Raw genomic sequence first — 25,076 nt, 5'->3', positions numbered from 1 at the left:
CGGAGGTGGCAGTGAGCCGAGATCGTGGAGTGGCACTCCAGCCTGGGTGAGAGCGAGACTCTGTGTCCAAAAATATATATATATATTCATATATATTTTTTATATATTCATATATATTTATGTATTCATATATATTTACATATATTTACATATTCATATATTTATATATTCATATATTTATATATTCATATATATTTATATATTCATATATATATATATAAAAGTTTCTTCTTATTGAAGAAACTGGATCATTGACCAACAGAATTTTCCACTTTCTGGGTTTTGCTGATTGTATCTTCAGGTGTCATTTAATGTTTTTTGTCCCTGGTATGTCCTGTAATCACTAATTCTAGAGTCAGGGGAGGTTTACAGTGAAACTAATGAGGCTTAATATTCAGGCTCTCCCTTCCATAGACCCCTGTACCTGATTTCACATAATTTTGTGTCTTTTTCTTAAAGAGGACTGTGAAATTTGTATAGTGTAAGGCCCCAAAAAGCTTGGATTTACCCCTGGCTAGAGGCTTCGTTAGGTTTAGGTGTAATGTTGAGGTTTGGGTTTTTTTGGGTTTTGTTTTGTTTGCAATAACACTTCATGGCTGGCACTGTGTACTTCTATTGAAGCACAAGGCGTGGTTTTCTCTTAGTAATATTGTAATTCATCTCTCAACTTGGGGCTTGTCATCCTGATTATCCATGAAGTTTACTATCAGCCTTTCTTCTAATAGTCTAGCAAACATTGATGATCATTAGACCACTGGTTCTCAACGAGGGTTGATTTTGCCCTGTCCTACTAAGGGAAAATTTGGCAATGTCTGGGGATATTTTGGATTGTTGCAACTGGGTTGCTAAACATTGTATAATTCAACAGAGCACACCTCCCCCACCCCATAGCAAAGAATTATCCAGCTCAAAATGTCCGTAGTACCCAGGTTGAGAAACTCTAGTGTAGATTTATGTTCCTCAGGGGTGCAAAGTGGTGATTTCAAATGCTCTCATTCCTCCTGCATTTATAAGATGAGATTATTCTATAAAGGTGAGCATTCCCTCATCTCTCTGGTTACTTTGAAATACAATCCATTCAGGATAGCCAGGATGTATGCTTGATTCTTTCCGGGATGCAGTGTCTCTGCCTATAATACCAGCACTTTGGGAGGCCAAGACAGGAGGACTGCTTGAGCCCAGGAAATGGCAAGATCCCCATCTTTACATAATATTTAAAAATTAGACGGGCATGGTGGTGCATGCCTGTAATTCCAGCTACTTAGGAGGCTGAGGCAGGGAAATGGCTGGAGCCCAGGAAGTTGAGGATACAGTTAGCCGTGATGGGGCCACAGCACTCTAGCATGGGTGACCTTGCTCAAATAATGATGATGGATGGATGCCCCAGCAGCCTCTAACTGGGACCAATTTAGGTTCTTTGGGGAGAAGGTACAGTGCTATCATGAATTGATGGATGTTTAGATATTTGATGTGCATTAATCCATGACAGTCATTGTCCTTTTTTAAATGTTCGGATTGTCTCATCAACTACTTAGTTGCTCCTGTGTCTTTATGGCACAATCCTAGTAGTCTTTAGGTCAAGTTTGTCCAACCCGTGGCCCATGCAGCCCAAAACAGATTCATAAACTTTCTAAAAATTATGAGATTTTTTTGTGTGTGAATTTTTTTTTTTTTTTTTTTTTTTAGCTTATCGGCTATCATTAGTATATTTTATGTGTGGCCCAAGACAATTCTTCCAGTGTGGCCCAGGAAAGCCAAAAGATTGGACACCCTAGACTTCCTTGCTTTCTGTTTTATACATTTCCTGTCCTAGAAACAATATCAACTATTTTTCCAAGGAACTCTAATTCACATTAGTGAGAAATGGTATTTATATTGGCAAACTTATTTTCTTTTTTTTTTTTTTTAAGGAGATTGCTGAAATTTGTCTTAACTGAGAGATAATATTAAAGAGATTGTATTCTCCACTGTAGAAAATTTAACTTAGGCAGTCAGGCACAGTGGCTCATGCCAGTAATCCCAGCATTTGGGAGGCCGAGGCAAGATCACTTGAGTCCAGAAGTTCAAGATCAGTCTGGGCTACATGGTGACACCCTGTCTCTACCAAAAAAAAAAAAAAAAAATTACCCGGGCGTGGTGGCGTGGGTCTGTAGTCCCAACTACTCGGGAGGCTGAGGTGGGAGGATTGCTTGACCCCCAGGAGGTTGAGGCTGCAGTGAGCTGTGATGGTGCTACTACACTCCAGCCTGGGCAACAGAGTGAGACCCCATCTCCAAAAAAGAAAGAAAATTTAACCCCAGATGAGAGATTTTTCTGCTCAGAAGCCATGAGGCAATGTTTTGTCTAGACCAGCCACCCCTTCCTTCATTTGTTCAACCAGTATGTGCTGTGCAACCATTTGTGCCAGCCACTGTTCTAATGGGAAAACATAGGTGACCAAAACAAAAATCCTTGTCTAGGCCAGGCTCGGTGGCTCATGCCTGTAATCCCAGCACTTTGGGTGGATCATGTGAACTCAGAAGTTTGAGACCAGCCTGGACAACATGGTGAAACCCCATCTCTACCAAAAATACAAAAAATTAGCCAGGTGTAGTGGCAATCACCTGTAGTTCCAACTTCTCTGGAGGCTGAGGTGGGAGGATCACTTGACTTCTCTGGAGGTTGAGGTGGGAGGATCACTTGAGCCTGGGAGGCAGTGGTTGCAGTGAATGAGATTGTGCCACTGCACTCTAGGCCTGGGCGACAGAGTGAGGCCCTGTCTCAAAACAACAACAACAAAAAAAAATCCTTGTCTTCATGGCTTTATCTTGATTGTCATCTGTCAAACAAGATAGATAAAGAAATATAGAGCATGTCAGATGGAGATAAGTATCAAGAAGAAAAATAAGGTAGGGAAGAAGAAAGTATAGTGGACTTAGGCCAGGCGTGGTGGCTCACACCTGTAATCCCAGCACTTTGAGAGGCCGGGGCGGGCGGATCACAAGGTCAGGAGATGGAGACTATCCTGGCTAACACTGTGAAACCCCGTCTCTACTAAAAAAATACAAAAAAAAATTAGCTGGGCATGGTGGCGGGTGCCTGTAGTCCCAGCTACTCAGGAGGCCGAGGCAGAAGAATGGTATGAACCTGGGAGGTGGAGCTTGCAGTAAGCCGAGATCGCGCCACTGTGCTTCAGCCTGGGCAACACAGTGAGACTCCATCACAAAAAAAAAAAAAAAAAAAGGGGGCCGGGCGCGGTGGCTCAAGCCTGTAATCCCAGCACTTTGGGAGGCCGAGACGGGCGGATCACAAGGTCAGGAGATCGAGACCATCCTGGCTAACACGGTGAAACCCCGTCTCTACTAAAAAATACAAAAAAAAAACTAGCCGGGCGTGGTGGCGGCGCCTGTAGTCCCAGCTACTCGGGAGGCTGAGGCAGGAGAATGGCGTGAACCCGGGAGGCGGAGCTTGCAGTGAGCTGAGATCCGGCCACTGCACTCCAGCCTGGGCGACAGAGCCAGACTCCGTCTCAAAAAAAAAAAAAAAAAAAAAAAAAAAGGTATAGTGGACTTAATGGTGGACCAGAAGATATGTTCATGTTTGAATCACTGGAACCTGTGAATGTGACTTTACATGGAAAAAGAGTCTCTGCAGATGTAATTCAGGATTTTGAGACTTGATAATCCTGGATTAACCAGGTGGGCCCTAAATCCAATGACAGGTGTCCTTATAAGAGACACAGAAATACCTCACGTAATAATGGCTATTATTAGAACAACAAAAGGAGAAAATAAATTGTAAAAGAGTGTTAAATAATTAAAAGTAGAACAATCATATAATCCAGCAGTCCCACCTGTAAGTATTTATCTGAAGGAAGTAAAGTGAGGATCTGGAAAAGATACCTACACTCCCATTTTCATAGCAGCATTATTCACAATAGCCAAGAGGTGGAAGCAATGTAAATATACATTGTATCTACCACAAAATGTGGTATATACATACAATGGAGTATTATCAAGCCATAAAAAGGGATGAAATTCTGATCCATGTTACAACATGGATGAAACGTAACATTATGCTAAGTAGTATAAGTCAATCACAGAAAGACAACTGCCATACGATTCCATTTAGATGAAGTGTCTAACATAGTCAAAATCATAGAAGCAAAAAGCAGAATAGTTACCTGCGGAGGGGAGCTATTGTCTAATGGGTACAGAGTTTCAGATTAGCAAAATTAAAAAGTTCTGGAGATCTGTTTAATAACAATGTGAATATATTTAACATACTGAACTGCACACCTAAAAATGGTTAACATGGCCAGGCATGGTGGCTCACACCTATAATCCCAGCACTTTGGGAGGCCAAGGCAGGAGGATTGTTTGAGCTGAGGAGTTTGAGACCAGCCTAGGCAACACAGAGAAACCCTGTCTCTACAAAAAATTTAAAAATTAGCCAAGTGTGGTGGCACGTGCCAGTGGTCCCCCGTTACTTGGGAGACTGACATGGGAGGATGTCATGAGCCCAGGAGGTTGAGGCTGCAGTAAGCTGTGATCATAACACTGCACTCCAGCCTGGGCAACAGAATCTCAAAAAAAAAGAAAAAAAAATGTAAAAGAAAAAAAGAAAAGAAGGAGGCACTGTGATCACAGAAGCAGACACTGGAATAACAATGCTGCCATAAGCCAAGGCATGCCTGGAGCCACCAGAAACTGGAAGAGACAGGAAAAAAATCTCCCCCAGAGCCTAGGAAGTACCGCCCTGCCCACTCCTGACTTCAGACTTCTGCCCTCCATGACTGAGAGAGAATACATGTGTTTTGTTTGTTTGTTTGTTTTTGAGATGGGAGTTTCACTCTTGTTGCCCAGGCTGGAGTACAACGGCACGATCTCGGCTCACTGTAACCTCCGCCTCCCAGGTTTAAATGGTTCTCCTGCCTCAGCCTCCCAAATAGCTAGGATTACAGGCGGCTGCCACATCGCCCAGCTAATTTTTGTATTTTTAGTAGAGACGGCGTTTCACCATATCAGCCAGGCTGGTCTCGAACTCCTAACCTCGTGATCTGCCCGTCTCAGCCTCCCAGAGTGCTGGGATTACAGGCGTGAGCCACCGCACCTGGCCTTGTTGTTTTAATCTATCATATTTCTGGAAATTTGCTATGGCAGTCACAGGAAGCTAAAATGTAAGGAGTGTTTAGTTGGAGGTGGGGGTAGGTACAATTTTAGATGGAGTGGCAGTAAGGCTCCCCGAGAAGGTGCCGGATGAAAAGCCCCTCAGGAGGCGCAGTCATGTGTATGCCTGGGGAGAGTGAAGTCTGGAGGCTAATGCATGTCTGGTGAGTCAGGAGGGCAAGGAAGCCAGCAGGGCAGGGGGACAGCATGGGAGAACGTCAGAGGAAAAGAGTCACAGATGGGCTGGCCTTTTAGAACATTTGAAGGACTTTGGCTTTTACCCTGAGCGAGAACTCTTTAGGGGGGTTTTGAGTGAAGAATGACAATCTGAAGTAGATTTCAGAATTATCCTGTCCAGGCAAGAGATGATCATCCTAACGTAAGGATCATAAGTGGGTACAGATAATTTTTGCAAATAGCATTTAATCTTTTTGTTTGGTTAGTTTTGTTTTGTTTTGTTTTTTGAGACAGAGTCTCGCTGTGTTGCCCAGGCTGAAGTGCAGTGGCACGATCTCAGTTCACTGAAACCTCTGCCTCCAAGGTTCAAGCAATTCTCCTGCTTCAGCCTCCAGAATAGGCGTGCACCACCATGCCCCATTAAATTTTGTATTTTTAGTAGGGATGGTGTTTCAACATGTTGGCCAGGTTGGTCTCAAACTCCTGACCTCAAGTGATCTGTCCGCCTTGGCTTCCCAAACTGCAGGGATTACAGGCGTGAGCCACCGCACCCGCCCGATTTGGGTTTTTTTTTTTTTTGAGGCGGAGTCCAACTCAGTTGCCCAGGCTGCAGTGCAGTACTGTGATCTCCACTCATTGCAGACTCGGCCTCTCAAGTGATCCTCCCACCTTAGCCTCCAGAGCAGCTGGAGCTACAGGCGCGTGCCACCATGCCCAGCTAATTTTTGTATTTTTTTGTAAAGATGTGATTTTGCTATGTTGCTCAGAGTGGTTTCAAACTCCTGGGCTCAAGTGATCCGCCCACCTTGGCCTCCCAAAATGCTGGGATTACAGGCGTGAGCACCTGTCCTTAATAGCATTTAACCTGATCTAAACAGGTCTTTTATCCCAATTTGCAGTTTACAGGAAATTTAGGAGACAGAGGGCAAAGTTAGAGGAAACAATAAAGCAAATCCAGAGTATGGGAAAATTTGCCTCAGCCCTTCAAATACTAAAGTCAAGAAGAGAGAGAAGATAAAGAAAGTGGAGGAAATGTACTAGTTTAAGAGACCAAGGCTGGGCACAGTGGCTCACACCTGTAATCCCAGCACTTTGGGAGGCCCAGGCGGGTGGATCGCTTGAGCCCAGAAGTTCAAGACCAACCTGGGAAATGTGGCTAAACCCCATGTCTACAAAAAATACAAAAGTTAAGCCAGGAGTGGTGTTGTGTGACTACAGTCCCAGCTACTCAAGAGGCTGAGGTGGGAGGACGCTTGAGTCCAAGAGGTAGAGGTTGCAGTAAGCCAAAATTGTGCCATTGCACCCAGCCAGGGTGAAAGAGTGAGACCCTATCTCAAAATAAATAAATAAATAAAAAGATGCATAATACCTAAAAAGATGTGAACCTTGATTGGGCTTCGGTGTGTCAGACTGTCTGCGAAGACCACTGCTGACAATTCCTCCAATCCCTATAAACACATACTGCTCCTCCCATTGAGGGGTGGAGTCTATTTTCCCTCAACTTGAATTTGGACTGGCCCTGTGGTTTGTTCCGACCAATTCAGTGCAGTGGAAGAGAAGCTATATGACTTCTGGGGCTTAGCCCACAAGAGACCTTGCAGCTTCCATTTTCATTCCCTTGGAACCCAGCTGACAGGAGGTCCAGCTCACCTAATTGGACCAATCATTGGAATGAAGCCATCTTGGATCCTGCAGTCCCAGTGGAGCTGCTCCAGCCAATACCAAATGGAACGCTGATGAGCTATCCCTACTGAAACCACACAATGCAGTTATGCAACTGGAAAAAGTCAGGAAGTTCTCTATGAACCGAAAAGCTTTATACGAATAGAAAGATTTCCAGGATATACTGTTCAATTTGTTTTTCTTTCTTTCTTTTTTTTTTTTTTTTTTTTTGAGACAGAGTCTTGCTCTGTAGCCCAGGCCCGAGTACTGTGGCGCCATCTCGGCTCACTGCAACTTCTGCCTGCTGGGTTCAAGTGATTCTCATGCCTCAACCTCCCAAGTAACTGGGATTACAGATGTACACCACCGCGCCTGGCTAATTTTTGTATTTTTAGTAGACAGGGGGTTTCACCATGTTGGCCAGGCTGGTCTTGAACTCCCAACCTCAGGTGATCCACCCACCTTGGCCTCCCAAAGTGCTGGGATTACAAGTGTGAGCCACTGTACCTGGCCATCAATTTGAAAAGCAGATGCGGAAGAGAATACATAGTAAACTCTCTTTGGTATTTGTACCTTCATGAGAAAACACTGGAAGAATATTTAAGAAACTAATATAAGTGGTTATAGGAAACCTAAGATTTAGCTCATATATACCAGTAGAGTTATACTGGTTAAAATATAGAAATATTCTTGTCCTGATCAGTAAATGGCCACTACCAAACCCCTGAATTCCCTCCACCTCTGCTCTCACCCTGGGATAAATGATTGCCCCATAATCTAACAAGAGTTAACCCCAGCAGGGAAGGGGTCTGGCAAGCCAACAAAGAATAATATGGATGGTCATGGGGTAGGAGACTTTACAAACAAAACTTTTAAATACACTTTTTATTTCTCAGCCATATGAACATGTCACTTGGTAAAAAGGAATTTGAGGCGAGGTGTGGTGACCCATGCCTATAACCCTAGCACTTTGGGAGGCTGAAGCAGAAGGACTGCTTGAAGTCAGGAGTTTGAGGCTGTAATGAACTATGATCATGCCACTGCACTCCAACTTGGATGACAAAGTGAGACCCTGTCTCTAAAAAAATACAAATAATTTAGATAAAAAATTAAAAATCAAAGTCAAAATGAATTTGAGAGTAAAAAAGAGAAAATAATGTGTTGCTTATTTAATAAAATAAAAATCAAAAATTAAGTACTAGAGACCAGGCGCAGTGCCTCATGCCTGTAATCCCAGCACTTTGGGAGGCTGAGGTGGATCACCTGAGCTCAGAAGTTTAAGACCAGCCTGGGCAACATGGTGAAACCCTGTCTCTACCAAAAATACAAAACTTACCCATGTATGGTAGCATATGCCTGTGGTCTCAGCTACTTGGGAGGCTGAAATGGGAGGGTGGTTTGAGCCTGGGAGGCAGAGGTTGCAGTTAGCCGAGATCACACCACTGTACTCCAGACTGGATGACAGAATGAGACCCTGTCTCAAAAAGAAAGAAAGGCTGGGCATGGTGTCTCACATCTGTAATCCCAGCACTTTGGGAGGCTGAGGTGGGCAGATCACCTGAGGTCAGGAGTTCAAGACCAGCCTGCCCAACATGGCAAAACCTCGTCTCTACTAAAAATGCAAAAAATTAGCCAGGTGTGGTGGCAGGTGCCTGTAATCCCAGCAACTTGGGAGATTGAGGCAGGAGAATTGCGTGAACCCAGGAGATGGAGGTTGCAGTGAGCAGAGATCATGCCACTGCACTCCAGCCTGGGCAACAAGAGCAAAACGCAATCAAAAAACAAAAAAAAAAAAGAGAGAGAGAGAGAGAAGAAAGAGAGAAAGAAGGAAAGAAGTGCTATTGCCACTCTGAGTGAAATTTGGTCAAAAAACAAAAAAAAAGAAAGAAGAAAGAGAGAGAAAGAGAGGAAAGAAGGAAGGAAGGAAGGAAGGAAGGAAGGAAGGAAGGAGGAAAGAAGTGCTATTGCTACTCTCTATCACTCTATCACAGTACCATTTTATTTATGGATTTCAAACCATCAATTACTACCTTGTTTGTACATCCTGAAAATGTCAGCTCCGTAATAACATAGATCCTGCCTGTCTGTTGTGTTCACCTCTGTATCCCTAGCACCTAGAACCAAACCAGTATAAATATTTGTTGAATGAGGCTGGGCGTGGTGGCTCATGCCTGTAATCCTAGCACTTTGGGAGGCTGAAGCTGCGAATTGCCTGAGCTCAGGAGTTTGAGACCAGCCTGGGCAACATGGCGAAACCCCATCTCTACTAAAAATACAAAAAGTTAGCTGGGCATGGTGGCGGGCTCCTGTAATCCCAGCTACTTGGGAGGCTAAGGTGCAAGAATTGCTTGAACCTAGGAGGCAGAGGTTGCAGTGAGCCAAGATTGTGCCACTTCACTCCAGCCTGAGCAATGGAGTGAAACTCTGTCTCTAAAAGCAAATGAAGAAACAAACAAATATTTGTTGAATGAATATGGAATGTATACTTTAACGAAAAATCATACTGAGCAAAAGTTATGGGATGTAGTAAAGGCAGTGTTCAAAGGGAAATTTATAGTTGTAAATGTCTACATTTAAAGATCATGTGTAAAATTTGTGATAGTGGAAATGAAGAAAGATATCAAATCAATAACCTAAATTTATACCTTGAAGAACTTGAAAAAGAGCCAACTAAACCCCAAACTAGCAAAAGGAAGGACATAATAAAGATTAAAGTAGGGATAAATAGAGGATAGAAAAACAATAGAGTCAATGAAAGCAAAAGTTGGTTCTTTGAAAAGATCAAGAAAATGAACAAACCTTTCCCTACACTAACACAGAAAAAAGAAGACATAAATAACTAAAATCAGAAATGAAAGTGGAGGCATTATCAACCTTACAGAAATAAAAAAGATAAGAGAATATTATACAAAATTACATACCGGGGGGTGTGATGGCTCACACCTATAATCCCAGCACCTGGGAGGCCAAGGCGGGCAGATCACCAGAGGTCAGGAGTTGGAGACGAGCCTGGCCAATGTGGTGAAACCATGTCTCTACTAAAAATACAAAAACTAGCCAGGCGTGGTAGCAGGCACCTGTAATCCCAGGTACTTGGGAGGCTGAGGCAAGAGAATCGCTTGAACCTGGGAGGCGGAGGTGGCAGTGAGACGAGATCGTGCCACTGTACTCCAGCCTGGGTGACAGAGCGAGACTCTGTCTCCAAAATAAAAATAAAAATACATAAATAAATAAAAATACAAAAATCAGCTGAGTGTGGTGGCGCGTACCTGTAATCCCAGCTACTCCGGAGGGTGAGGCAGGAAGATAGCTTGAACCCAGGAAGTAGAGGTTACAGTGAGCCAAGATCACGCCATTGCACTCCAGCCTGGGCAGCAGAGAGACACTCTGTCTCAAAATAAATAAATAAATAAAAATTAAAAAATTAGCTGGGTGTGGTGGCAGGCACCCGTAATCCCAGCTACTCGGGAGGCTGAGCCAGGAGAATCCCTTGAACCTGGGAGGCGGAGGTTGCAGTGAGCCAAGATTATGCCACTGCACTGCAGCCTGGGTAACAGAGAAAGACTCCATCTCAAAAAAAAAAAAAAAAATTACATACCAACAAGTTCGATTAATTTAGATGAACTGGACAAATTCCTAGAAACATGCAAATTACCTAAAGTGACAAAGTCCAGAATAGTTTCCCTAGTAAATTCTACCAAACATTTAAAGAATAATTAACACCAATCCTTCTTTTTTTTTTTTTTTTGAGACGGTGTCTTGCTCTGTCACCCAGGCTGGAGTACAGTGGCACGATCTCAGCTCACTGCAACCTCTGCCTCCTGGGTTCAAGCAATTCTCCTGTCTCGGCCTCCCAAGTAGCTGGGATTACAGACGCCTGCCACCACACCTGGCTATTTCTGTATTTTTAGTAGAGATGGGGTTTCACCATATTTTCAGGCTGGTCTCGAACTCCTGACCTTAGGTGATCCACCCTCCTCGGTCTCCCAAAGTGCTGGGATTACTGAACCACTTTGCCCGGCCAACACCAATCCTTCTTAAACTCCTCCAACACACTGAGGAGCGGGAACATTTCCTAACTCATTCTATGAAGCCAGTATTAACCTAATACGAAAGCCATTTAAAGACATCACAAGAAAACAAACCAATCTCTCTTATAATTCTAGACGTTAAAGTCCTTAACAAAATAGCAGCAAACCAAATCCAACAGCATACTAAGAGGATTATATGTAGCTGGGGGCATGGTGGCTCATGCCTGCATTCCTAGAACTTTGGGACGCCAAAATAGGGAGATCACTTTGAGATCAGGAGTTCAAAACCGGCCTGGGCAACATGGCAAAACCGCATCTCTACAGAAAATACAAAAATGAGGCAGGCATGCTAGCTTGTGCCTGTGGTCTCAGCTACTTGGGAAGCTGAGACTGGAGGATCGCTTGAGCTGGGAAGCAGAGGTTGCAGTCAGCCAGGATTGTGCCACTGCACTCCAGCCTGGGTGACAGAGCAAGGCCCTGTCTCAAGAAAAAAAAAAAACAAAAAAAACCAAGAGGATTATACACCATGACCTAGTGGATTTTAGCCATGAATGCAAGATTGAATCCAGGAAGTAGAGGTTACAGTGAGCCAACCTCACAGTGAGCTCTGTGAAGCAGGTCCGCTGTGCACTGGTTACCACTTCAGCCTACTGCCTCTTGGGCTGCACTTTTACTACTTTCCTGAATTCAGTGAGGCAGAACACTCTGCCTCACATACACAATCAGTCACATGAAACAGGTTTACTATTTATAGATAGGCAGCAAGGGACAACGGCAGCCTAGGATTCAAGTTGAGCCAGTACCCCAAGGTTCAGGAAAGCTGCTTGAGGCAGTTAAGTCTCATCTGTACCTGCGCCACTTGCACCACAGTTGAGAGACCCCAGAAAGTAGTCGGCCAAGGGTTTTATATCCCAGGGACCACATGAAACACTGGGCTAAAGCACTAAAGGACATCCTGTTTCAAGGGGAAACTGGAATACAGCCCAGGCTGTTCCAGCCAATTCCCCCCATCTCAGGATGTTGCAGTACCAGCCCATTCTACAGTTACTCTTGAAAACTGTAAGTGAGAAAGTGGGGAGAACTGGGTCAGTTCAAGCCCACCCAGAGACCTGTCCTGCAGGTTCAATGTAAGAAAATCAGTTCATGGCCAGGCGTGGTGGCTCATGCCTGTAACTGTAACTCTGGGAGGCCAAGGCGGGCAGATCACTTGAGCTCAGGAGTTTGAGACCAGCCTGGGCAACATGGTGAGACCCCGTCTCTACAAAAAATATTTTAAAAATCAGCCGGATGTGGTGGGGTGTGCCTGTAGTCTCAGCTACTCAGGAGGCTGAGATGGGAGAATCACCTGAGCCTGGGAGGTGGAGGCTCCAGTGAGCCATGATCATGCCACTGCACTCCAGCCTGGAGGACACAGTGAGACCCTGTCCAAAAATAAAGAAAGAGAGAGAGAGGGGGAGGGAGGGAGGGAGGGAAGGAAGGGAGGGAGGGAGGGAAGGAAGGGAGGGAGGGAGGGAAGGAAGGGAGGGAGGGAGGTAGGTGAGAAAAAGACAAAGAGAAAGAAAAGAGGGGAGGGAGGGAAAGGGAGGGGAAGGGGGGAAGGGGAGTAGAGGGGAAGGGGAAAGGGAGGGGAGAGGAGGGGAGTGGGAAGGGAAGGGGAGAGGGGAGGCAGAGAGAAGGGGGGAGGGGGAAGAAAGGGGGGAGGGGGAGGCAGGTGGATCACCTGAAGTCAGGAGTTTGAGGCCAGCCTGACCAACATGGTGAACCCTGTCTCTAATAAAAATACAAAAATTAGCTGGGAGTGGTGGCATACGCCTGTAATCCCAGCTATGGAGTTTGAAGCAGAAGAAACACTTGAACCCAGGAGGCAGAGGTTGCACTGAGCCGACATCATGCCATTGCACTTCAGCCTGGGCAACAGAGCGAGACTCCGTCTCAGAAAGAAAAAAAAAAAAATCAATTCATGCTGGCCAGGTGCGGTGGTGCACGCCAGTGATTCCAGCACTTTGGGAGGCCAAGGCAGGGAGTGGGGGGATCACTTGAAGTCAGTTCAAAATCAGCCTGGGCAACGTAGCAAGATACTGTGCCTACTAAAAAAAAAAAAAAAAAAAAAAAAGCCAGGCGCAGTAGCTCACGCCTGTAATCCCAGCACTTTGGGAGGCCGAGGCAGGCGGATTACCTGAGGTCAGGAGTTCAAGACCAGCCTGGTCAAGACGGTAAAACCCTGCCTCTACTAAAAATACAAAAATCGGCCGGGTGTGGTGGCGGGTGCCTGTGATCCCAGCTACTCGGGAGGCTGAGGCAGAGAATTGCTTGAACCCAGGAGGCAGTGGTCACAGTGAGCCGAGATCACGCCACTGCACTCCAGCCTGGGCGACAGAGCTAGACTCTGTCTCCAAAAAAAAAAAAAAAAAAAAAATTGTGACAGTGTCTCACTGTGTCACCCAGGATTGAGTGCAGTGGCATGATCATGGCTCACTGCAGCCTCGACCCCCAGGCTCTGGTGATCCTCCCATTTCAGCATCCCAAACAGCCAGTACTACAGGTATGTGCTACCAGGCCTGGCTAATTTTTGTAATTTTTTGTAAAGATGGGGTTTCACTATATTGCCTAAGCTGGTCTCAAACGCCTGAGCTCAAGAGATCCACTTACCTCAGTCTTCCAGAGTGTCAGAATTATAGGCATCCGCCACTGTACCCAGCCTAAATTTTTTTTTTTTTAATTAAAAAAAAGAGGCCAGGCGCAGTGGCTCATGCCTGTAATCCCAGCACTTTGGGAGGCCGAGGCAGGTGGATCACCTGAGGTCAGGAGCCCAAGACCAGCCTGGCCAACATGGTGAAACCCCTCTACTAAAAATGCAAAAGTTAGCCAGGTGTGGTGGTGGGCGCCTGTAATCCCAGCAATTCAGGAGGCTGAGGCAGAAGAATCACTTGAACCCGGGAGGCGAAGGTTGCAGTGAGCCGAGACTGTGCCACTGCACTCTAGCCTAGGTGACAAGAACAAAACTCCATCTCAAAAAGAAAAAAAAATCCGAGAAGGGCACAGCATTAGGATAAACAGCTAATGCATGTGGGGCTTCATACCTAGGTGATGGGCTGATAGGTGCAGGAAACTACCATGGCGCACGTCTACCTATGTAACAAACCTACATGTCCTGCACATGTATCCTGGAGCTTAAAATAAATTAAGGCTGGGCACGGTGACTCACGCCTGTAATCTCAGCACTTTGGGAAGCCAAGACGGGTGGATCATCTGAGGTCAGGAGTTCCAGACCAGCCTGGCCAACATGGTGAAACCCCATCTCTACTAAAAGTACGAAAAAAATTAACCAGGCATGGTGGCAGGTGCTCACAATCCCAGCTACTCAGGAAGCTGAAGCAGGAGAATCACTTGAACCTGGGAAGTGAAGATTGCAGTGAGCTGAGATTGTGCCACCACACTCCAGCCTGGGTGACAGAGCGAGACTCCATCTCAAAAAAAGAAAAATAAAATGTTAAAAAAAATTTTTTTTTTAAAGAATATCAATTAATGTGATATATCACAGGAATAGAAGAAAGGGAGAAAAAACACGATTATCTCAAGTAATGAAGAAAAAGCATTTGACAAAATTCAATGCCTTTCATGACAAAAAGAAAACATTCAGAAAACTAGGAATAGGAGGAAACTTCCTTAACATGTTAAAGGGCATCTATGAAAATCCCAGAGCAAACATCACACTCAACAGTGAAAGGCTGAAAGCTTTCCGATTGTTCCACCAATTAGGAACAAGACAAGGACTCCCACTTTCACCACTGCTCTTCAAATTGTACTGGCTGCTCTGGCCAGGGCAATTAGATGAGAATCAGAAACCAAAGGCATCCTAACAGGAAAGGAGGAAGGAAAACTATTTCTATTGACAGATGACTAAATCCTACGTACAGAAAATCTCAAAGAATCCACAAGAAGGCTACAAGAGCTAATTAACAATATCAGCAAAGTCACAGGACACAATATCAACACCCAAAAATCTATATGCCAGTAATGAACAACCAGAAAAGGAAATTAAGGCCAGGCACGGTGGCTCACACCTGTAATCCCAGCACTTTGGGAGGCCAAGGCAGATGGATTGGTTGAACCCAGAAGTTCAAGAATAGTCTGGGCAACATGGAGAAACCCCATCTCCACTAAAAATAGAAAATATAGCTGGCCATAGTGGTATGCACCTATAGTCCCAGCTACTCAGGAGGTTGAGGTGAGAGGATCACCTGACCCTGGAATGCAGAGGTTGCAGTGAGCTGAGATTGCATCAGGCCACTGCACTCCAGCCTGGACCACAGAACAAGACACTGTCTCAAAAAAAAAAAAAAAAAAAAAAAAGGAAAGAAAAAAGAAAAAAAAGAAAAGGAAATTAAGAGAACAATTCCACTTACATATGTATTGGAAAATATAAAGTATCTAGGAATAAATTTAACCAAGGAAGTGAAAGACATATACATTGAAAACTATAAAACATTGCTGAAAGAAATTAAAGACAATCTAAATAAATGGAAAGACATCCTATATTCATGGACTGGAAGATTTAGTATTGTTAAGATGTCAGTACTACCCAGTGATCTAGAGATTCAATACAATCCCAACCTATCAAGGTCTCAATAGCTGGCCAGGCATGGCAGCTCATGCCTGTAATCCCATCACCAGAAGGCTGAAGCAACAGGATTGCTTAACAGGAGGTTGAAATCAGCCTAAGCAACATACTGAAACCTTGTCTCTACAGAAAATTTGAAAAGTACCTGGGTGTGGTGGCACATACCTGTAGTCCCAGCTACTCAAGAGGCTGAGGCAAGAGAATCCCTTGAGCCCAGGAGTTCAAGGCTGCAATGAGCTATGATCCTATGATCATGCTACTGTACTCCAGCCTGGGTGACAGACAGAAACCTGGTCTCTAAAAACAAACAAAAAACCCAACAGCCTTTTTTGCAGAAATGGAAAAGCAAATTCTTAAAATCATATGAAATTGTAAGGGGCCTTGAGTAGACAAAACGATCTTGGAAAAGAACAAAGCTGAAGAACTGACATTTCCTGATTCCAAAACTTACTACAAAGGTACAGTAATCAAAACAGTGTGGTACTTAGAATAAACAGATTTTCCTAAAAACAAACAGCGTGGTACTGGCATAAGGATAGACATACAGATCAATGGATAGAATCAAAGTGAGAGTTCAGAAACAAACCCAGGGCTTGCTTCAGCAGCACACATACTAAAAGTGGAACGATACCAACATCTATGGTTAACTGATTTTCAAAAAGGGTGCCAAGTCCATTCAATGGAAAAAGAATAGTCTTTTAAACAAATGGTGCTGGAACAATTGGAGTCCTATGTGTAAAAGAATGAAGTTGGTCTGGGTGTGGTGGTTCACACCTGTAATCCCAGTGCTTTGGGAGGCTAAGGCAGGAGGACTGCTTGAACCCAGAAGTTTGAGACCAGACTGGGCAACATAATGAGACCCTTGTCTCAAATAAAATAAAATTAAAATTAAATAATAAAATACAGAATAAAATAAAATAGCCACATGTGGTGGCATGCATCTGTATTACTAGCTACTTAGGAGGCTGAGGTAGGAGGATCACCTGAGCCCAGTTCAAGGCTGTAGTGAGTTATGATCATGCCACTGCACTCCAGCCTGGATGACAGGGAGAGGCCCTGTCTCAGGAAAAAAAAAAAAAAAACATGAAGTTGGATCCCTACTGCAGTCACACAGAAAAATTAACTCAAAATAGGTAAACAATCTAAATATGAGCTAAAACCATAACCTCATAGAAGAAACATAAGGGTAAATCTTCACAACCTTAGATCTGGCAATGGATTCTTAGATATGACATAAGCAACATCAAAATTAAAAACTTTCAGCCAGGCGTGGTGGCTCATGCCTGTAATCCCAGCACTCTGAGAGGCCGAGGCAGGCGGATCATGAGGTCAGGAGATCGAGACCATCCTGACTAACACAGTGAAACCCTGTCTCTACTAAAAATACAAAAAATTAGCCAGGCGTGGTGGCAGGCGCCTGTAGTCCCAGCTACTCCAAAGGCTGAGGCAGGAGAATGGTGTGAACCTGGGAGGCGGAGCTTGCAGTGAGCCTAGATCATGCCACTGCACTCTAGCCTGGGCAACAGAGCCAGACTCTGTCTCAAAAAAAAAAAAAAAACTTTCAACCTTTTGTGAGTGGTGGCTAGCACTAAGAGAAGCCAAGAAGGCCTGGGGCAAATGTCAAGAACACAAGGTGGTGGGGTGCCTGACCACCCCCAAAAGCTGCACACCAATCCTCTACCCCATGCGAATCTTCGAGCCTCTGGCACTTTGTATCTTAGCTGAAGAAGTCTTGGTGGAAACTGTCTCCAGTGGGTAGGTGATGGAGAACCCTCCCTCTTCAGGTGAAGAGTTTGGGCATCTGGCTGCAGTATCCTCCAAGTGGCATCCAAAACCTAAACTGGGAACGTGGGTCCTGACCTGGTGGACACCACCACCTGGTGACAGAGTACGGGGCGCATTCCATTCAGATGAGGAAGATGAGGGAGATTGCATCAGAAAGTGCCATCGGTCAGCGAATCAATTCCACCACTTCACCCTCAAGTTCCTTCTGCCCCACTAGTCCTGCCATGCCAGCATGAGCCACACAAGAGACCCAATACCTTCTCTAGGTGCAGAGTCCTCTCCACCCCCAAGACAGTCCAGATAAACTCCTTAGGAACAACAACAAAAAAAAAATTAAAAACTTTTGTTTATCAAAGGACATCATCAAGAGATAAAGAGAGGCCCAGCACATTTGAGAGGCTGACGTGGGAGGATCTCTTGAGGCCAGGAGTACAAGACCAGCCAGGGCAACAAAGCAAAACCCTGTCTCTACAAAAAATAACAATACTGGCCGGGTGCGGTGGCTCACGCCTATAATCCCAACACTTTGGGAGGCTGAGGCGGGTGGGAGGTCAAGAGATCAAGACCAACCTGGCCAACATGGTGAAACACCGTCTCTACTGAAAACACAAAACGTAGCTGGGTGTGGTGGTGCATGCCTGCAGTCCCAGCTACTCAGGAGGCTGAGGCAGCAGAATCGCTTGAACCCAGGAGGCAGAGGTTGCAGTAAGCCAAGATCGCACCACTGCACTCCAGCCTGGTGACAGAACGAGACTCTGTCTCAAAATAAATAAATAAATAAAATAACAATATTAGCTGGGCGTGGTGGTGTGCACCTGTGGTATGGTCCCAGCTACTCAGGAGGCTGAGGCAAGAGGATCACTTGAGCCTAGGAGATCAAGACTGCAGTGAGCCATGATCACACACCACTGCACTCCAGCCTAGGTAACAGAGTAAGACCCCGTCTCAAAACAAGCAAACAAACAAACAAAAAAGAAATGAAAACCTATAAAATGGGAGAAAATATCTGCAAATCATATATCTGATTAGATTTAATATCCAGAATATACAAAGTACTTCTATAACTCAATAATAAGAAAACCCAATTTAAAAATGGGCAAATGACTCAGATGGACAGCTCTCCAAAGAAAATATACAAATGGACAAGCAGCACATGAAAATACGCTCAACATCATTAGCCATTAGGGAAATGCAAATCAAAACCACAATGAGCCATGGATGGTGGCCCACACTTGCAGTCCCAGCCCAGGAGTTCAAGGCTGCAGTGACCTCTGATTGTGCTCATGCACTCCAGACTGGGTGGCAGAGTGGGACGCTACCTCTAAAAAATAATAATTTCTAAACCACAATGAGATACCAACTCATACCTATTTATTATAGTTGGCTGCAACAAATTTTTTTTTTAGAGATGGGGTCTTGCTACGTTGCCCAGCTGATCTTAAACTCCTGGCCTCAAGCAATCCTCCTGACTTAGCCTCCCAAAGTAGTGGGATTACAGGCATGAGCCATTACACCTCACCGAATGTTTTCTTTGGGGAGTGGGGAAGTGGGAGAACAGGGTCTTGCTCTGTGCCCAGGCTAGAGTTCTGTGGCATGATCATAGCTCACTGCAACCTCAAGCTCCTGGGCTCAAGCAATCCTACTGTCCTAGCATTCCAAATAGGCAGGACCACAGGCATGTGTCACCACTCCTAATTTTTTTTTTTTTTTTCTGTAGAGACAAAGTCTCATTGTGTTGCTGAAGCTGATAATCCTCCTAATTTGGCTTCTTAAAGTGCTGGGATTACAGGAGTGAGGCACCATGACTGACCGATAATAATTTTTTTAAAAATAGAGACGGTAAAAAAAAAATAGAGACACACCTGTAATCTCAACACTATGGGAGGCTAAGGCAGCAGGATCGCTTGAGGCCAGGACTTCGAGACCAGCTTGGGCAACACAGCAAGACCCTGTCTCTACAAAAAATAGAAAAAATTAGCCTAGCATGGTGGTGCGTGCCAGTTGTCCCAGCTACTCAGGAGCGTGAGCTGAGAGGATTGCTTTAAGCCCCGGAGGTTGAGGCTGCAGTGAGCTGTGATTGCACCACTGCACTACAAACTGACACCTTGTCTCAAAAACAAACAAACAAACAAAAAAGGTGTGGTCACTGTGGGAATTTATCACTTCCTGAAAAAGCTAGACGGAATTCCCATATAACCCAGCAATTACACTCCCAGGTATACAGGCAAAAGAATTATAAACAGGTGTAACCACAGGACCAGTTCAATCTGGTTCAGCTTTTTTTTTTTTTTTGAGATGGAGTTTTGTTCTTCTTGCCCAGGTTGGAGTGCAAAGGCGGGGTTTTGGCTCACTGCAACCTCCGGCTCCTGAATTCAAGCGATTTTCCTGCCTCAGTCTCTCAAGCTGGGATTACAGGCACCCACCCATGCCTGGCTAATTTTTTTGTGTTTTTAGTAGAGATGCAGTTTCACCCTGTTGGCCAGGCTCATCTTGAACTCCTGACCTCGGGTGATCCACCCACCTCAGTCTCCCCAAGTGCTGGGATTACAAGTGTGAGCCACCGCGCCCAGCCTGGTTCAACTTTTATCAGTAACAAAATGATGAGTTGTTTTTCAGTTATAATAGATCCCCAGGCTGCAAGTCATGTAACCTGAGCATGCCCAGATGAACCAAGCATGCCTGATAACTGACCCTGGTGTCGGTGGGAACACAAAAGTCAACCATAGGCATGACTTAAGCACTTAAATGGAGAAATGGACACCAAATTAGGAAGCATGGGGCGTCCTGTTTTGCTGCAATATGAACTCAAAGATCCAGCATTGCCTCTTTGCATGACCCAAACAGATCATGCCTTGTTGTATTTTCCCATCTCCCTCATAGTTGCTCTTTGCCTATAAAACCTGCCCCCAGATTCCATCTCGGGGAGACAAATTTGAGTGTTGCCTCTGGTTTCCCTGCTGGTCGACCTTACAATAAAGCCTTTTCTCAAAAGCTGATGACATAGTATTGGCTTCTATGTGTGTCTAGCAGTGAGCCCATTGCTTGGTAACACAATCGGCTCAAACATTTATAAGCCAATGTTCATTGCAACATTATTCAAAATAGCAACTAAGCAGAAATAACCCAAGTGTTCATAAACAGATGAATGAATAAACAAAATGTGGTATATACATACAATGGAATATTATTCAGCCATAAAAAGAAATGAAGTTCTGGCCAGGTGTGGTGGCCAACATAGTGAAACCCAATTGCTACTAAAAATACAAAAAATTAACTGGGTGTGGTGGCAGGCACCTATAATCCCAGTTACTCGGGAGACTGAGGCAGGAGAATTGCTTGAATCTAGGAGGCACAGGTTGCAGTGAGCTGAGATGGCACACTGCACTCCAGCCTGGGCAACAAGAACAAAACACCATCTCTAAATAAATAAATAAATAAATAAATAAATAAATAAATAAATATAAAATAAAATAGCCAGGCATGGTGCAGCGTGCCTGTAGTCCCAGCTACTTGGGAGGCCGAGGCATCAGAATTACTTGAACCTGGGTGGCGCAGGCTGCAGTGAGCTGAGATGGTGCCACTGTCCTCCAGCCTGAAACTGAGGGAGATCCTGTCTCAAAAATAAAATAAAATAAAATAAAAAGAAATGAAGTTCTGGACCAATGCTACAACATGGATAAACCTTGACAACCCCATGCTCAATGAAACAAGGTGGACACAAAAAGACATATACGGTATGATTCCACTGACATAAGGTAATTGAGTAATCAAATGTATAGAGACCATATAATAGAGGTTACCAAAGGAGAGAAGGACAGGAGGAGAGGGGGAAATAGGAAGTTATTGCTTAATGGTTACAGAGTTTCTGTTTCAGGTGATGAAAAAGTTTTGGAAATAGAGTGATGATGGTTGCACAATATTGTGAATGTAATTAATGCCACTGAATTATACACCTAAAAATGGTTAAAATAGCATTAAAAAAAAAATACAGTATCTTGCTCTCTGGTCCAGGCTGGAGTGCAGTGGTACAATCATAGCTCACTGCAGCCTCAATCTCTCAGGCTGAAGAGATCCTCCTCCTGCCTCAGCCTCCTACAATTAGCTGACTACAGGTGAGTGCCACTACACCTGGCTAATTTTCTTGATTTTTAGTAGAAATGAGATCTTGCTGTGTTCCCCAGGCTGATCTGGAACTCCTGAGGTCAAGCGATCATCCCGCCTCCACCTCCCAAAGTGCTGGGATTACAAGTGTGAGCCATTGCACCCAGCTGCAAATTTTTAGTACATACATTTTTACTGTATTAAAAAAAAAAAAAAAAGGAAAAAAGAATACTGAAGTTTATACCCTGGTCTCTTCACCTTCTTCCAGTCTCTAGATCCTTGTCACATACATTAGCCTAACTTTGTTCTATCATAAGCACTTACACGCCCCCTTTTTGGGTGTGTGTGTTTGTTTTTTGAGACGGAGTTTCTCGCTCTTGTTGCCCAGGTTGGAGTACAATGGCATGATCTCGGCTCACTGCAATCTCCACCTCCCAGGTTCTAGCGACTCTCCTGCCTCAGCCTCCTGAGTAGCTGGGATTACCAGCTACTGCGCCACCACGCCCAGCTAATTTTTGTATTTTTAGTAGAGATGGGGTCTCACCATGTTGGTCAGGCTGGTCTCGAACTCCCGACCTTAGGTGATCCGCCCGTCTCCACCTCCCAAAGTGCTGGGATTACAGGTATGAGCCACCACGCCCGGCCTATACTCCCCATTTAAAACACAAAAAAAAACACCTCTTTGACTTTTCCCTTTTACAAGTCGCTTTAAGTCTATATCATACCCACCTGTGGGTGGCATAGCTTTGGTCTGAATACTGGCGCAATTGAGATATCTGTGTTCTCTATGGGACTATCGTGCTTGATGGATCGCTGTTCCTCGTCACCCCAATATCTGCTGCTGTGTGCCACATGACAAAATCCTTGTCTTTAAGTAGTTACCTTCTTGGGAAAATATATTCAGGAGAACATTCAAGACAGTCTGGAACAGCGTTTCCCTAATGTCAGTCATTTGGATGCTGCCTTCCTATACTAGTATCTACAATGGTTAACATCTTCTTTAAATAGAACCATTTATTAGAAAAAATTTTTAATGTAAATAAGAAAACCAGTATTACTTGCCACAAATAACAAAGATAAACTGTCCAAAATCATGAATACAAAGCAGTTTAAGGTCTAGTTTTACATAGTATTATTGCCCACTGAAAGCTTTGAGCCTAAAGTCTGATCTCTGTCTAAAAGGGAAAGAAGAAAAAGTGAGGTTAAAGACATGATATCAAATGAGGTTTTCTCCTGGCTGTAAGGCTGAACAAGTGCAAGGGACTTTCTCAATATGTGAGTGAATATAATTTGCGATATTATTTAATCAATTCTGAGATATTTTCCCCCAATTTTATTACTTTTATTATTATTATTTTGAGACTGATTCTCACTCTGTCGCCCAGGCTGGAATGCAGTGACGCGATCTCGGCTCACTGTAACTTCTCCCTCCCGGGTTCAAGCTGTTCTCCTGCCTCAGCCTCCCGAGTTGCTAGGATTACAGGCGCCCGCCACCACGCCTGGCCTTTTAAAATTTTTGGTAGAGACTGGGTTTCGCCCTGTTGGCCAGCCTGGTCTCGAACTCCTGACCTCAAGTGATCCGCCCGCTTCGGCCTCCCGAACTGCTGGGATTACAGGCTTGAGCCACCGCGCCCGGCCTTTCGCCAAATTTTAATACTTTAAAATAGGGAACATCTTACAATCAACAGGTTGTGACAGGTTAATTAGCCGCGTTTTATCTTTAATAGGTAGCTCTAAAGTCAAGACAACTCGGGCAAGATCCCGGGCAAGATCCCAGCACTGCCTATTGTCATTTGTAGACCGGGAACAGGAATATCTATCTCACAGGCTGTTACACAATAGCGCCGGTGAAGCGCTTGTCACAAAGCCCGACCCAGGACAACCTCAAAAATGGAGATTCTGTTATTTAAATTGTTTATTTTTGTGCGCTAAGTTTCACATCAACCCAACTGTCTCTTGATAGGTTCCTACCAGGCACTAGAGATATGTTTTAGAAATTACTTATGATCGTAGAAGCCGCTGGAAATCCATACACTCAATCTCATCGCTCTAGCGGAGCAAACACCTGCGCTCCCGCCGGCCCAAGCTTCCGCAACTGCGTAGTCGGCGCTGTGACGTCCGGCGCGGCTCTGTGACGCCACGAACCGGGTCACTGTAAGAGGGGAGGGCCTTCTTCTCCAGGGGAGGGCTACGTGTTGACGCCATACGCCAGGGCGGGGCCGAGAGTTTAGAGCCCCGGAGTGGGGTGTCGGCGCCTCATTCGGGTGGAGCTGAGCCGGAGACAGGTAACCTTGTGCTGTCGCTGCGCCCGTCTCAGTGCTGGGTAGCGTGGCGCTTGGCAGCCCGGGGTTGGAGATCGCGGTAAAGGGCGAGGCCGCCGCGCCCTTGGTGCTGCGGGTGCCGCGGTGACAGGGGAGTGGAGCTGGATGGAGTGGGGCTGACGGAGGGTGGTAGGAGGGACGGGACCTGATGGATGGCCGTGGTAGCCAATGGCGCCGCGGGGCCCGCCCGGCGGGCGGAGATTGGCGGGTACGAGCGCGCTCCGAGGTCGCGCGGGGCGCGGAGCGACGCGCCATTGGCGGTGGTAGAGCGAGGGGTGGGCGCGGCGGCGGATGTGAGGGAGAGGGCGGTGCGTCCGCAAGGGTGACCCCCAAGGTCGCCGCGGGCGTCACGTGGGCAGGCAGCTCTCTGGCGGCGTCCTTCCCGACCGGGACGCACTCTCCTTCCCGCCTGTGAGGACCGCGTCGCTTTGTCCGAAAGATAGTGTGGCCTGCTCGAGTCGCGTCGGAGCATCTAGCCTTGGGGTGGCCCTGGGTGGGACTGCCTGTTTAGATTACGGCGCAGACCTTGGCCCCGCCCCCACACCTGCTGCCCAAAGTTGGGACGAACAGATTGACTGAGATGAAGCTTATTTTCCGTAGAAACATCTTTCAAGCACCATTTTCCCTCGAAAATGTATCAGACCATGGATATGAGTTTTAACCTACTGAGATTTAATAGAAAACTTGCCGTGCCCTCGCCCTGACCCGGGTGCGTCCCACCTGCCATCCCCATCCCTTTGCCCAGAATATAGGACTTCGTGTTAGGGTTTCCTTGTGCCTTGTCTTGCAGTCCGTACCCTGAAGCTGATTTCCAGGTACACTGCTCTGAACAGCTGGGTTTAGGATGGGTGGCATAGGATAAAGCCTTTTTTTATAAGGCAACATTAGTTGCAACAAACTGTACTTTGCCGTGTAGACCTAGGAGAGTATATACCACTATTGTAGTTTTGTAAGTTAGCTGAGGACTGGATCTTGGAAAGTTGAATAAAGGTCACTGTATGCTCATTTTTTGTTGTTGTTGTCTTGTTTTGTTTGAGATGGAATCTCACCCTGTCGCCCAGGCTGGAGTGCTGTGGCACGATCTCGGCTCACTGCAACCTCTGCCTTCCTGGATTCAAGTGATTCTCCTGCCTCAGCCTCCCGAGTAGCTGGTATTACAGGCACGCGCCTGGCTAATTTTTGTATTTTGAGTAGAGATGGGTTTCCACCACCTTGGCTAGGTTCTCGAACT

The 25,076-nt window shown here is 45.4% G+C and overlaps 2 protein-coding genes across 4 annotated transcripts in view; one reads left to right on the top strand and one right to left on the bottom strand.

Annotated features, from left to right (window-relative positions):
• Positions 1-21: 21 nt before the first annotated feature.
• LOC103227362 (uncharacterized) overlaps positions 22-25,076 on the bottom strand; it is a 37,787-nt gene continuing 12,732 nt past the window's right edge. The window contains exons 2-5 of the mRNA XM_073008674.1: positions 23,526-24,348; positions 22,254-22,365; positions 2,604-2,818; positions 22-60 (exon numbers count right to left, since the gene is read on the bottom strand). Of these exons, the coding sequence (XP_072864775.1) occupies positions 2,795-2,818; positions 22,254-22,365; positions 23,526-24,348 (959 nt within the window). The 3' untranslated portion in view covers positions 22-60; positions 2,604-2,794. The remainder of the gene's footprint in view (positions 61-2,603; positions 2,819-22,253; positions 22,366-23,525; positions 24,349-25,076) is intronic.
• OGDH (oxoglutarate dehydrogenase) overlaps positions 23,712-25,076 on the top strand; it is a 94,339-nt gene continuing 92,974 nt past the window's right edge. For all 3 annotated transcript variants that reach the window (XM_007981433.3, XM_007981434.3, XM_007981432.3), the window contains exon 1: positions 23,712-23,809. The gene's annotated coding sequence lies outside the window, so the exon portion shown is untranslated. The remainder of the gene's footprint in view (positions 23,810-25,076) is intronic.

The sequence above is a fragment of the Chlorocebus sabaeus genome, chromosome 21, assembly GCF_047675955.1.
Source record: "Chlorocebus sabaeus isolate Y175 chromosome 21, mChlSab1.0.hap1, whole genome shotgun sequence".
NCBI classification, from domain to species: domain Eukaryota; kingdom Metazoa; phylum Chordata; class Mammalia; order Primates; family Cercopithecidae; genus Chlorocebus; species Chlorocebus sabaeus.
The sequence above is the reverse complement of the archived record's forward strand: the minus strand, read 5'-3'. Positions and strand labels throughout refer to the sequence as shown.